The 15,403-nt window shown below is 36.4% G+C and overlaps 1 protein-coding gene across 1 annotated transcript in view; it reads left to right on the plus strand.

The window, feature by feature from the left end:
- The window catches only part of RNF169 (ring finger protein 169), an 82,793-nt gene that overhangs the window by 19,145 nt on the left and 48,245 nt on the right, over window positions 1-15,403 (plus strand). The window contains exon 2 of the mRNA XM_043482735.1: window positions 11,944-12,017. Within this exon, the coding sequence (XP_043338670.1) occupies window positions 11,944-12,017 (74 nt within the window). The remainder of the gene's footprint in view (window positions 1-11,943; window positions 12,018-15,403) is intronic.

Below are 15,403 nucleotides of genomic sequence, written 5' to 3' on the forward strand. Positions count from 1 at the left end.
GGGGTAAACTGAAAATACAGATGAAATGGAAAGCACTTTAGTTTTGTTTTAGAACATGTTTGTAGTTCACTCCCCTTGTTTCCACCTTCCTACTTCTAAATGGAATGCTTAATTTAACATTTAAGTTTCTACTTATTGAGGGTAATTCAGAAGTTTGGTGGGTAGTATAAGCAGGTAACCTTGAGATTAATATGGATAATGGCCTCTTGTTTCCTGTGCACCTCTGCCCTTGCATAGATTTTGTTGTAGAAGATGGATTTTGATGCATTGCCTTCTTTTGCTGCTGTGCACCTCTACCTCATGCAGCACTTAGCTGTTTAGTTTTATAACTCTTGGACATTCTGAAGTAGTTTCACTCACATACATTTTTTTGTTTCCTTGTAAGATTGTAAGTTTCCCTAGGAATTGGCCACATGTGTTCCTACCTTTTTTGGATTCCTTTCTTGACTTTCTCGAAAGAATATTCTCTCCTTTTGTCTTCTCCCTCATTGCTTATTCCCTCTTCAGTAATGGTTTGTGGTTTCATGATGAAAACCTTGTCTTCTCCACTGCTTATGAAGAATGTAGATTTTGCTTCTGGCTATGATGGAGCAGACTGTCGCAGACCAAAACTCCTGCTGAGAATAACTAGAAAAGCCTGACTTAAAAAAAAAAAAAGATCTATATGAAGGCATTGGTAAGTTGCCAAGGCAGCCAGGGCTTCAGACTTTTGTGGATTCTTGGCAGAGGGTGAGTATTGCTATTAAGAAGCAAAAAATCCAGCAGAGCTTTCTTCATGGGGCTAGGGATACAAAAATTATAGTTCAGGGCTGCCAAGGCAACCAGAACTTGAGAGGCCAAGATCCCAGAGAGAAGAGGGGTGCATCTCCCCACAACCACCCACCTCCACAGCCTCTCCACCTGCTTTTTTTCTCTTGAGGCAAAGTCTTGGTGCAGGGTAAAAGGCTAAAAAGCTCCACAGAAGTCTAATGAAAAGCAAAGCAGTCTCAGCATTTCTTCATCGTTGAGGAAAGAGAGTTCAGGACTCTCCAAGGAAGGCAGGCTTGGTAAATACCCTAGACTGGGAGGGCTACCGACTAAGATAGATGTTTTCAAGCTTTACAAAGCCTGCAGCCAACCTTGAATCAGCTCGTGTCCTGATTGGATTGTGAAGTGATCTACTTTGAGTCTGACTGCCAGTCACAGAACATGGTGAATCTTTTATAGGAGTATAATATCATTCACAGCCTTTATAGTTTTTCATTGCACAGTAGATGGCATTCTAAAAAAAATTACCATGTAAAGCAAGAAACCAGACCAGGAATAAAAACAGACAGTACAGAAAAGGATCCATTGTATACTAGTCACTGATAACGTATTCAGTTAGTCTAAAATTGAAGGACATTTAGGTTGTCTCCACTCTTCAGTATTGTGATCTGCAGTGAATATTCTTGTTCTACATCTTTGTACATATGTATGTATTAAGATAATGAATACCCATGCTAACTCTGGTCTTTATCAATTTTTTTCATATTTGTGAATCTAATACATGAAAGTATTTTGTTTCAGAAATTTTTAATAGGACTTCCCTGGTGGTCCAGTGGTTAAGAATCCACCTGCCAATGCAAGGGTCTTGGGTTTGATTCCTGGTCTAGGAAGATTCCACGTGCCCTGGGGCAGGTAAACCTATGCACTGCAACTACTGAAGCCCACACACTCTAGAGCCCATGTGCTGCAACTACTGAAGCTCGAGTACCTTAGAGCCAGTGTTCTGCAGCAGGAGAAGCCACCACAATGAGAAGTCCACACGCGGCACTTGGAGAGTAGCCCCCACGTGCAGCAACTAAGACCCAGTGCAGCCAAAAATGCATAATAAAATAAATAAGTAAAAATTAAAAGTTTTTAATATCTTAAGATGAGTGAAATTGAGCATATTTTAATATAAATCATCTGAATTTATTTTTTTCTATAAAAAATACATCTACTGCCTGTACATGTCCTTTTGCCCATTGTTATATAGGGTTGTTCAGATTTTTTTTCCCGTTTTCTTTTTTTTTTTTTTTATATTAAAGAGGTAATGAAGAATAATGGATAAAAGCACTGATTCTGGAGCTAGATTGCCCAAATTTAAATCATAGCTCTTTCACTTATAACAGTGAAGCTTTGGGCAAATTATATGCTCTGTGCTTCAGTTTCTTTATCTGTAGAATGGGGATAATAGCATCTCCCCATTGGGTCATTATGAAGATTAGGTGAGTTAAAAATACACAGAGTGCTTAGAAATAGACCTGGCATAATGAAAGTACTACATAACTGCCAGTCATCAGAATGATGCTGGTGGTGGAGATAGAGATGGAAATTAGCAAAGAGATTTTTTTATTTGCCCAAGGACAAATAACTAGTAAGTGGGAGTGTCCAGATTAGGATCTAGATTTTGGGACTCTTAAGTCTAGAGTTCTTTTTATTCTTTTTCATTCTGCTGCACTGATAAGAAATTGAACCCACAGGGGTAAAAACTCAAGCATAGGTATCTTTGGATTTCAGAGTTATTGGGGTAGTGTCTTCTGAGTATAGTTCAGGGAGGTTCTTTTTCTGATTTTGTATTGAGTGTGGATGCTTTGACAATGACACTTTATTCCTGAGGGTTTGCTGCAATTAGCAAGATACCAGTCATATAGTTTGTTTTGTTTGTTTGTGTTTATTAATAACCAGTCACACCACCCTAGAGAAGATCCTTTTCAGGAAGGACCATCAAGGAAGTACAGCTGCTCCTACAGTTCACATTAGACTGAATGCAGCACTCAGCTTTGGTCATTGACCATGGGTGTTTGTCATTCTTAGGGTATTATAGCCTTACAGAGTTTCTCTTCCTTTTATACATGGTGCAGTTGCAATAGACCCTTGAACTATGAGAGGATTAGAGGCACCGACCCCCTGCACAGTTGAAAATCTGTATGTAGCTTTATGATGGATAAGTGGCTTCAGCCAACCTTGGATTCAGCCTTAGATCATATGATTCTGTAGGAGGTATTTACTGGGAAAAAAAAAAAAACAAAAACTTGTGTATAAGTGGACCTGTGCAGTTCAAGTGTGTGTTGTTCCAGGGTCAACTGTAACTGTCAGAGGACAGGCATTAAGAAAGTATTTCCACCACTGGATTCATTTATAAATGCTTAGGTACTCAACATTCAGTGACACCTGAAATAGTTTCTAGTATTTCTTTTCTGTGAGATGAAGGAAGGGTGAATGTTGTTTCTGTGCTACTGAAACACTTGGAAAATCCCAGGGAGGGATTGGTGGGCCTTGGGACCGATTCCTCTGGACTAGGGAGGGTGATGTTGCCTTTTCTGGTTCTTTTAACATCTTGTTGCTGTGCTTCCCCTGCCCTCAAATATATTTCTTAGAGCAGTTTTAGTTTTATAGCAAAGTGAGAGGAATGTACAGAGATATACCATATGATCCCTGCCCCCACACATACACAGCCACCCCTATTATCACTATCATTCACCAGAATGGTAGCTTTGTTACCAAGGATGGCCGTACAGTAACACCTCATAAATCACTCAAATTCCTTAGTTTAACTTACTCAAGGAAGTGGATCAAAAAAGATATTGCTGTGATTTATGTCAAAGAGCGTTCTGTTTTTTATTTTCCTCTAAGAGTTTTATAGTGTCCAGCCTTATATTTAGGTCTTTAGTACATTTCGAGTTTATTTTTTATATGGTGTTAGTGTTCTAATTTCATTTTTTTTTTTTTTTACATATAACTTTCCAGTTTTCCCAGTATTACTGAAGAGACTCTTTTCTCCATTGTATAGTCTTACCTTCTTTATCATAGATTAGTTGGGTGTGTGAGTTTGTTTCTGGGCTTCCTGTCCTGTTCTGTTGATCTGTATTTCTGTTTTTGCACCTGTACCAGACTGTTTTGATTACTGTAATTTTGTAGTATAGTCTGAGGTCAGGGAGTCAGATTCCTCCAGTTCGTTTTTATTTCTCAGGATTGCTTGGATTATTTGGAGTCTTTTGTGTTTCCATATAAATTTTAGAATTTTTTGTTCTAATTCTGTGAAAAAATGCCATTGGTAATTTGATAGGGATTGCACTGAATCTGTAAATTGCCTTGGGTAGTATATTCATTTTGAGAATATTGATTCTTCCAATCCAAGAACCTGGTATATCCTTCCATCTGTTAGCGTCATCTCTAATTTCTTTCATGAGTGTCTAAAGTTCATTTTTTTTTTTAAAGCACTGAATAATATTCCATTGTCTGGATTATCGGCTTTCAAATATAATAGACAGTTATATTACCAGAAAAAGTGAGTTTATTTGGGAATAGCCAGAAAAATTGACATTCAAGATATGCAAACTGTGGCAGACTGGAGGCAAATCCAGAGAACAAGGAAGGGGAATTTGCTTTTACAGGGAAAAGAGGGATGTTGGGAAGGGCTGTAATAGCCAAAGAGTCCATGGAGGAAGCTGGGAGTACAAAGTATGGAGGCTTCTCATCGGTTGAGCTGCTGCATGTCTGATTGCTACAGTTGATTTTGGGTGGAAAGAAGTTTTCTTCTTGCTAGATAGTAAAGTAAGCAACATCTTTCTGTCACAGGTAGACAGGTGTATAGCTCTTCCTATTTGGAGTAATTGACAGATACAGAGGGGCATGAGCACTCCCCCTGCAGGCCTGGCCCTACTCTAATTTTAGCTGAGTTTTCTTTGATTATTAATAATTTCACAGTATGTACCTCAGTTTATTTATCCATTTACCTACTGAAGGATATTTTGGTTGCTTCCAAGGTTTGGCAATTATGACCAAAAGTACTATCAGCATTTATTTACAGGTTTTTGTGTGGATATAAGTTTTTAACTCATTTAGGTAAATATCAAGGAGTGCAATTCCTGGATTGTACTGCAACCCACTCCAGTATTCTTGCTTGGAGAATTCCATGGGCGGAGGAGCCAGGTGGGCTATAAGTCCATAGGGTCACAAAGAGTCGGACACAACTGAAGTGACCTACACACACACACGGTAAAAGTGTATTTAGTTTTGTAAGAAATTGGCAGATTGCCTTTCAAAGTGGCTCTATCATTTTGCATTCCTACCAGCAATGAATGAGAATTCTGTTGCTCCACATCCTCACCAACATTTGTTATTGTCAGAGATTTGGAATTTAGTGCTTCTAATTAGGAATGTAGTGTGTGTGTGCATGCTTAGACTCTTTGTGACCCTTTGGACTGTGTCCGTCAGGCTCCTCAGTCCATGGGATTCTGCAGGCAAGAAAACTGGAGTGGGTTGCCATGCCCTCCTCCAGGAGATCTTCCTGACCCAGGGAATTGTCCTGACCCAGGGACTGAACCTGCATCTACTGTGTCTCCTGCATTGCAGGTGGATTCTTTCCCTGCTGAGCCATAGCATTGGGTAGCAGCATCTTGTTTTAATTTGTCATTCCCTAATGACATATGATGTTGGGCATTGGTTTTTTTTTTCATTTGCTTGTTTGCTACATCGTTTTTGCAGTAAATCTTCTTTGATGAGGTGTCTGTTAAGGTTTTGCCCATTAAAAAAAATCTTGTTGTTTTCTGATTAAGTTTGATGTTCTTTGTTTATTTTGGATAACAGTCTTATATCAAATACATCTGTTGAAAATGTTTTCTTCAAGTCTGTGGCTTTTCTTCTCACTCTCTTGACATTGTCTTTTGCAGAGCAGAAATTTTTAATTTTAATGAAGTCCATCTTATGAATTACTTATTTTATGAGTCATGTCTTTGATATTTTATCTAAAAAAGCATCACCTTACCAAATCATGTAGATTTTCTCCTGTTGCTCTCCTTTTTTGATAGTATTGCAGGTGTTTCAACTACAGTTTCAGCTTTTGGAGTGGAGGGAGTTGACATGACTCTAGAAAGGTAGAGGGAAGTAAAGAGAAAATTAAGAAAAGTCAAGTCCCACATCAGCAGACAGCAACTTTTTTTGTTGTTGTTGTTAAATTAATGTTCTTTCTGTGCTAAAATTCAGGGAACCTGAAAGGTTAATCATGATTGATAAATATCTTAGTATAATTAAAATGTTCTCCAGTAAGCTTTAAGAGGCATTGTAAATGACTTTGATTTAAAAGGGGAGATTTTCATTTCTCTGACCTTTTTTCCTGCTTCATTTCTCATAATAGTCTAGGTGGATTGAAACCATATTTCATAAGGCTTCTAAGAAATTAGTTTGATATTATAGCTACACTTACGTAAGTTTAAATCCTAATAGCATTCTTACCCATTATATAATAGAGTGTTTCAGAATTTAGAGAAATCTATTGAGTAGTAAATGAAAATGAAATAAGAATATTATTACAGGCATACCTTGGAGATACTGAGAATTTGGTTCCAGACCACCATAATAAAGTGAATACTGCAATAAAGCAATGAAACCAAAGTTTTTGGTTTTCCAGTGCACATAAAAGTTCATTTTATATTACATTGTAGTCTGTTAAGTGGGCAGTAGCATCATGGTTTAAAAAACAATGTACATACCTTAATTTAAAAATACTGATCATCATCTGACAATAACAAGGTTGTCATAAACCTTCAATTTGTAAAAACCACGATACCTGTCAAGTGTAAGAAAGTGAAGCACAATAAAGCTAGATAAGCCTGTGCTGAATCATTTGCTCTAGAAGTTAATCTCATTTCTCTAATAGAAACTGAGATCTGAAGAGATTTTAGTCCATGCCTTGTGTATATGTAACTCAGGAGGGCTCCAAGACACCGCCCCCCCCCCCACAGGTTTGATGGTTCACTAGCAGTGCCCCCAGGATTCAGCATATAGTCCTAGTGTGACTATGATTCATTACAGTGAAAGCATACAGATTAAAATCAGCAAAGGGAAAAGGAACATTGGACAGAGTCCAGGGGAAACCAGGCATAAGCTTCTAGAGTTCTCTCTCAGTTGAGTCTCACAGGACATGCTTATTTTCCCCAGCAACAAGTTGTGACTACATGTGTTAAGTGGTGCGAACCAGGGAAGCTTCTTACAGGCTTATTGCCCAAAGTTTTTATTAGGGGCTGATCATATAGGGACTGTCTGCCTAACATGTTCCAGAATTCCAGAATCCCATCAGGAAAGAAGGTATTCAGCATAACTACATCGTTTATACAGTTTACATAGTAAGACAGTTTACGTAACAGTGAGCTTGTACCTAATCAAGGTGGCTGAGAACTCTCCCCAGTCTTCCTAACCACCAGTTAAAGGCTAACCCTGTACTCAAGCCTTAAGATAGGCAGTTAGGCCTGCTGTTGTCTTTTCTGCATTGTGTGTGTGTACATGTGTGTAGCATTTAGCATGTGGTGTGCTCTTATTAAATGTTAGCTGTGTTTTTATTATAGGGATTCCTCATTGATTACTGCTACTACTAAATGTGGTCTTCTGCATTCCTGTGAAGTAGATTTGGCCAGTATTTTAATTTCCACTTGATAGATGAGACCAAGGCAAAGAGAATCTTTGATATATCTAGATACTCTCACTTAGTTGACAGAGCAGGTGTCAGAACCTAGTATGTTCTTTTTGCAAGCCAACAGGGAAGAAAAAAATTATTTTTGCCTTGTTGACATTTCTAGAGGGCATTATTAAAATAGGAAAAGGCTTAAATATTTAAGTTAATGTCAGATTGGACCAGTTCATGACCTTTTATTCTTAACTGTTTTTGTGTTCAAGAATTACTTTGTTGAGTGTGTAATTTTTTGAACTTTTGGGCATGATGCCACTTAATGCAGCACAGTCCTGTTGGGAGAATTTGCAAAAAGTGACTGTTTAGCATTTTTTATTTTATTTTATTTTATTTTTATTTTTTTTTGCATTTTTTATTTTTAAAGCATCAAGTTTCATTAATCTTAATCCAACAGTAAACTAATCTATATCAGTACTAATCTTGGTGAGTAGAAATTAATCCTACCCTTGTCATTACCTTTTACCCTCAAATGAGTCAAGGTATAGTAATATTTCAGTCAATATGCCGAGTTCTTACTTGGCCTTATATATGAACGTTGAGATTTCTTAGTAAGTATCCCAAAGTGAATTTAACTTTTCATGTAATAAATGTATCCAAGCAGTTGGGTAATTATCTTCATTTCTCTTAAGTTATACCTGCAAATAAACCAGACCAAACTACCATTTCTTAATCTCGTCAATACCAGAGGCAGTTTTATAGTTATTAGATTCTACTGCATGCCACTCTACTGTCTGAAAATAGTTTACAAAGTGTTTTCACTTTCATTATATTCATTTGATCCTCATACTCGGCTGTCATAGTAGGTATTTTTCTGATTTTTAGAAGAGGAAGTTAAGACTGACTTATTTGAGACTCTGGAAGCTTCTAAGTTTGGGATCAGGCTTTTAATTTTGTACTATTTACACTATATAATAAAGCTGTTAGGCTCTTTGGACATTTTCTTCTAAATGCCATCAAGAATTATTTTAAAGAAAACAAATTCTCTAACAGTAAGTAAAAATTATAATCATTTTTACTAGTCTGTCACTAAAGTACTTTTGGTCCCTTGTGTTGGATAGTAGACTTATTAAAAGCCTGAATAAGATTATGCTCCTTATGTTGCTTCCAAATAAAAAATAGATTTAGAATTTTTAAAAGTAGATATGAGAAGAGTCTTACACTTTGTACCAGAAGAAACTGGTAGAATTTGTTACTATATTTTGGCCTGAGGAAGGTCTTTCCAAATATGCAAAATGCAGAAGTCATAAAGGAGAAGTTTGATTAATATAACTATACAAAAATCACCACTGTAAGCAAAGTCAAGACAGATGATAAACTAAGAAAAGTATTGCTATTCATGTGACACAAGGGTAATTTTTCTTACATGGAGCTTTAACAGATCTGGAAGAAAAAGTTAACTCCAGCAGGAGTAAGGGAAATGTATGTACTTTTCACATCAAAGGAAATGTAAATTACTCAGATACATGAAAAGTACTCAGTTTCATTCACTAAGCGCATGAGATGCAGAATTTCACCAATTATATTGGGAAAGCTAAACAATTTCAGCACTCATCGTGTTGGCAAAGGTGTGAGGAAATTGCAGTCTCATGCATCACTGGTGGGACTCTGTGTACAGGTTTTATGAAGGGGGATTTGGTATTGTCTGCCAGAATTACAGAAGCACATATTCTTTGACCCAGCAGTTCTGATTCCAGCAACTTAATCTGTGGCTATACTTGTAGACATGCAAAATGATTCATATGCAAGATCACTCATTGTAACATTGTTTTAATAGTTACTGGAGATTTAAACTCACTTCATACCTCTAACTTGGTCCTCATTTTTATGCTTAGGAGTAGTTCGTCTTCTCTCTCTTTTTTTTCCTTAACCAGTTTTGAGTTTTGCTTCTGAATCATCTCATAGTACCATGTGAAAAATAGAATCAGCCAGTAGGTGTTAGTTTTGTTATTTTTTTTAACTTTTTATTTTATATTGGCTTCCCTGGTAGCTCAGTTGGTAAAGAATCTGCCTGCAGTGCAGGAGACTAGAGTTTGATTCCTGAGTCGGGAAGATCCCCTGGAGAAGGAAATGGCAGCTCACTCCAGCATTCTTGTCTGGAAAATCCCATGAATGGAGGAGCCTGGCAGGCTACATTTCATGGGGTCGTAAGAGTTGGACAGGACTTAGCGACTAAATCACTTATATTGGAGCCAGTTAACAATGTTGTGGTAATTTCAGGTGGACAGCAAGGGGACTCAGCCATACATATACATGAATCCATTCTCCCCCAAACTTCCCTGCCAGTGGTTGTTATCAGTAGAAATCTACTCTGGCAGAAAAGGAATTTATTGAGAAAGAATATTGGGTAAGCTAAAGTTATCAGCCAGGTAGCTACAGAACTTGGCTTGGAAAATGGCAGTTAAAATCCAAGAACAAAGTCTATATAATGTGAATTCTTTGAAAATTTTTATAACTTCTTTGAGACCTAGTGTGTTTTTAATTGTTCCTTGTGCTTTTAAGGAATATATATTTTGTTCATTGAATTCATAATACATAATCAAGTTTGTTAATTTTATTGTTCAATTTTTCTGTATTTTTATTACCTTTGCTCTGCCCGATCTGTTTTTAATTGGGATATGTTAAATTTTTTTACTATAATTTTGGATTTATTAGTTTCTCTTATAGTCTTATTGTTTTGTTCTGTGGTAGGTTCATACAAATTCATAATTATTGTATCTTCTTGATGACTTCACTTTTTCATCATTATGTAGTTTCCGTCTTTATACCTTAATTCTTTTTCTCTTAATTTTGCCATGTACTAGTTCTGTGGTCTTGGGGAAGTCATTAACCCCTCATTTTCCTTATTGTAAAATGGTTATAATACCTGCTTTACAAAGTTTCTGTGAAGATTCACTGAGAAAATGTATGTGAAGTATTGTTCAGGAATAAGTTCTTCATAAATGGATTAAAAGTATTTTCCTTCTTTTGCCTTAAGGGTTTTGCTTTTCTCCTCCCTCTTCCACTGCTCTTTTACAGCATCTGCTTTTAAATACTATTTGCCTATAATTAGAAATGTTCTTAAGAGATACGATTAAAATAGTCATCAGGAGTTTATTTTTTAAGTGGATGAAGGTGATGGAATGTTTTCCTCCCAAGCCCTGGGTCTAATAATTCTCTCCTGTTTGGTACAGCTTTAAGTTCCTGTTTTCTGCATCTGCATTAGGTCCAGTGTTTCTAAGAATCTTCCACATTTCTCTGGTGTAAATGAGTCTTTCTAAAGTAGTTGAGACAACTGAAAAAGGACGAAAGTCACCTTTTTGAGGAGCCCACTTTTCTACAACAAATATTATCAACCTGAATGGATGTAGAGTTATTAGTAAGTCTTAAATACTGTGTTTAAGTCACTAAATATATATATGGGGGTGTATAGAAGTGTCATGTACATTTAAGAAGGCTGAAGTGTGTGTTTTCTCCTTCGTTTTTATAGCATTTAGGACTTATCTTTTATTTGTTCCTAAGTTGGATTTTTATTTTCTATATAACCAATGTGTATTGTGTGCCTCTTGTGGGCCTGGAATCTTGGATTTAAAATTATATATAGAAAAGAGAAGAACACAGAATTTCAGCTGAGAAAGCAACATAAAAGGTTTAGAAATATGTGGCATGTATGTTGTAATTAGGTAGTCAAGAGTTGAGAGAGACAGTGCGTTAGAAAGATGAAGTTGTGATCAGTCTCTGGAAGACCTTCAGTGACATTGAAAAGTTTTGATTTCATTTTATAGGCTGATCAAAACCGCTGAAAAAATCAGGGTATATACTGAAAATATTTATAGGTTGTAATCTGTTGGCAGTGTTGAAAAGAAGTAGAAAGAAACAGTAGTATGAGTAAAACTTTAGCTTATTTAAAATGTCACTTGGTAATATTTAACTGAGAGCTTTTTAAAAAAAATTAATAATTTTTGGCTGTGCCAGTGGCGCAGCATGCGGGATCTTAGTTTCTGGGTCAGGAGTCAAACCTGCGCCTCCTGCAGTGGAAGCACGGAGTCTTACTCACTGGACTGACAGGGAAGTCCCGAACTAAGAGCTTTAGATATAGTTTTCCTTGAGGTCTTTTACCATGTTACTTTTATCAGTGAGACCCTTCAGACCACTCTGTGTACTATTTTTTCCTTCTACCTTATGTTTATTTTCCTTCATAGCCCTTAGTACCATCAGAGGTATTATACACACACACTTGTGTGTTTATTATCTGTTTCCCTCCACAATTTTGTAAGCTCCATGATAGCAAGGACTTTATTTGTTCAGTGCTTCTCCCCAGTGCTTAGGACTGTGCCTGGTTTATATCCTTTAATAAGTATTGGTTAAATGAATGAATGAATATTCAAATTGTGGGAAGATGACCACAATTTTTATGTGGTTTATGATGTAGACAAGATCTTGGTTCCTTCCTAGAAAGTTCTGTTAAAAAGTGTTTTCTTTTCTCATTTCTCCAGAGTTTATATTCAGAGCACCAATCAAATTAAGCAAGCCTGGGGAATTTCGTGAGGAATATGAAAGCCTGAAAAAGGTATAGTATGCATATTATTATGCCATTCATTTTCTTAAAGTAAATTGGAATAATGACATTAAAGAGTACTTAGTGGAAGTTTAGATTTAATAGGGAATTTTAAAATTGATAACATAGAACCTGTCTGCATTATAGCAAACAGATGAAAATGTAGCTCACAGAGCCTATCATACACCTGCCACAATAACTGGCCACCAGGAGAGGTGTTCTTAGCATTTAAATGTTAGTTAAAAGCTAACATTTAACCTTTAATAATAATAGCTTGTATTATTTTTCATTATCTTATAAGATTACTCTAATTACATGTGGTGTTCAGTAAGAACTGTAACTTAGACTGATAAAGGGGTAGTGGAATAATTTTCTAGTTAGAGAACATTTACCATTGGGAAAGCTTTTAGCTGTGTCCCCATCATCTTATTTTTGATGTTTTCAAGCTAATAGTCTGGGAATCATTTGGAAAATTAAGACTTCAAAAAGTCTGGTTATAAGAAGTATAAGATTTGTATTATCCTTCCCCAGCCCTCTCCCTGAACCACCATCCCTTACCTAAGATCATAATGATTAGATAATTATTCTACATGTAGATGTTTAATATTTTATAAAGACAAATAATCCACTTAATCTGAATTGGACACCATCATAAAGCAGAGGCAAAACAATAACGTTATTGTGGCATTTTAGACTGAATGAAAGGTCATGTTAAAGAGAAAAAAGACTGTGCTTAACTACTATATATTTGATCTTTTCTTTTAAATGAGAGTGTCAAATGTTGACATGGGTCCTCTTGCTCCTTTTATATTAGAGTTGTGAGTTTTTTGTTTTTCATTTTAAATCAGTTACAAAGCTTTTTTATACATAGAAAGAAATTGTTCTCAGGGGCTACATGAAGAGAACCACAGATTTCTCTTAAATAAAATTCCAGAATATGCAGATATTTAGTTTTAATGTAACTTTTTAGAAATTTGGAGAATATGGAAATTTTAAAGCTATCAGCTTGAAGATAATGAGAAAATAAGGACTCGGAGGTAGAAAAAAGAAGTAAAGCAGAAGGCATAGTAAGTGTAGAGATTTTTTATAAACCTTAGTAGAGAGAAAGAAACCTTGGGGAACTATCCTCTTGTTCCTGTTAGGAGGGAGGGACAGAAAAAATAGTTTTAAAAGTGACTGATAGCATAATGTTGTTGAGTGAAGCCAGGACAATCTCATTCTGTATAAACTGGATTGGATTTGAAAAACACTCACCTATGTCATTGTGTTGAATAAATTTAACCATAGATACTCCCTGCCCCCCTTCCCCAAGTACCTAAGTTATCCTTAATCCATTGTATTATCTGGAGAATGGAAATCCAAGTCATAGAACCAAATTATAGTGGATATGCCACTATTGTGCCACTATTGTGGCATATCCATACAGTGGAATACTATTCAGCAACAAAAAGGAATGGAACACTGACACGTGCTACCAGATAGATGAACCTCGAAAAGATGCTAAGTGAAAGAAATCATGAAAGAAACCACATATTGTATGTTTCTATTTATGGAAAATGTCCACAATAGACAAAAGTATAGAGACAGTAGATTAATGGTTGATTGAGTAGAGATGGGAATGGGGGTTAACAGTAAATGGACATAAATGGTGTTATTGCAGTGATAAAGGTTTCTAAAACTGAATTATGGTATGTTCCACAACTTGGTAAATTTACTAAAAACCATTGAATTATATATTTGAAATGGATGAATTATATAACATGTAAAAATATGCCTCCATAAAGTAAAAAAATTAATATACTAGACATTTGGATGGAGAACTTGATAAAAAAGATGTGTCTTAGAATGCATATTTTCTGAAACAAAGCAAATATATAATTATCTAGATGAATCCCTAGGGAAGGAAGATATTTAAAAGTTTTTACTGAGCAAGTGATGGAAATTAATTCTACACAATTCATTACTAATTTGATGTACAATACACTTTGCATAGTATATTTTATTATTTTGTTTAAATGACAGTAAAAACCTTTATAAAGGCTATAAAGTTTTATTCCCCTGATTCTAGGTCTTTTAGAAGATGTTTGCTTGCTAATCATAGATCCTTCTACCCATGGTGTAGTGTTATGCTTACTGAGGTTACTATGAGTGTCTAAATTTTATGATTCTATAAATAGATTTATATTTCTAAATATGTTTAAAATTTTCTTCCTGCCATGTGTTATAGCTAATTTTGTCTTTTTTATGCAAAAATATGCAGAGCAAGCTGTGAAAGTTCTTTTTTTTATTTTCCACTCTCTTCCCCAGAGATAACTAGCATCAACAGTTTAGTGTATATCCTAGATTTTTTATGTACTTACACACACACTCACATATGCTTCAGTCTTTTTCAGTATAAATGAGATCATGATGTATATTCATTTATTCAGCAAATATTTATTATGTCCTTACTGTGTGCCAGGTACTAGGGATATGATGCTGAAAAAGACACCCAGGGTTCTTGCTGTTAGGGAGATTCCATTCTAATGGGGAAGATGAACAGTAAATAAGCAAAAAAGTATTTAATATATATTAATAAAGCAAGGTAGGAAGAGTCACAGGGCAGTGGAAGGGAAACTTGAGACACAAAGCGACTGTTTTTAATACAGGGATCAGGGAAAATGTCAGAGAAGGCAACATTTGAGTTGCTACCTGGAAGAGGTGAGGGAGCAAGCCAAGTAAAGTTGTGAGGAGAGAGCATTCCCAGTAAAGGGAACAGCAAACACACAGGCCCTGAGATGGAAACAGGTTTTCCTTGCTAAAGGAACACCTTGGATGGAACTGAGTGTACAAGTTGTAGATGGAAGTGTGGTATGGGGATTTGGTATCATGTGAGTTGCGAGAGAGAGGAGGGACATATTAGAGAGGGCCTAGTTGCCTAGTAAGGACCCTAAGTTTATTTTAAGTGTGATGGGAAGCCAGTAATATGATCTGACATATCCACCTGTAATGCAAGAGACCCCAGTTCGATTCCTGGGTCAGAAAGATCCACTGGAGAATACCCAATCCAATATTCTTGGGCTTCCCTTGTGGCTCAGCTGGTAAAGAAGCCGCCTGGTGGAGACCTGGGTTCGATCCCTCGGTTGGGAAGATCCCCTGGAGAAGGGAAAGGCTACCCATTCCAGTATTCTGGCCTGGAGAATCCCGTGGACCAGTCCATGGGGTCACAAAGAGTCGGACATGACTGAGTGACTTTCACTTTCATATTTTTAAGAGGTCTCTAGTTGCCTTGTGGGGAATAAACTGTAATGGGCTTAGGAATTAAGAATTGTATTTACTATCAATAGTAGAGACTCCAGTATTCTTGGGCTTCCCTGGTGGCTCAGATGGTAAAGAATTCACCTGCAGTGCAAGGAGAC

This window comes from Cervus canadensis, chromosome 11 (assembly GCF_019320065.1).
Source record: "Cervus canadensis isolate Bull #8, Minnesota chromosome 11, ASM1932006v1, whole genome shotgun sequence".
NCBI lineage: Eukaryota > Metazoa > Chordata > Mammalia > Artiodactyla > Cervidae > Cervus > Cervus canadensis.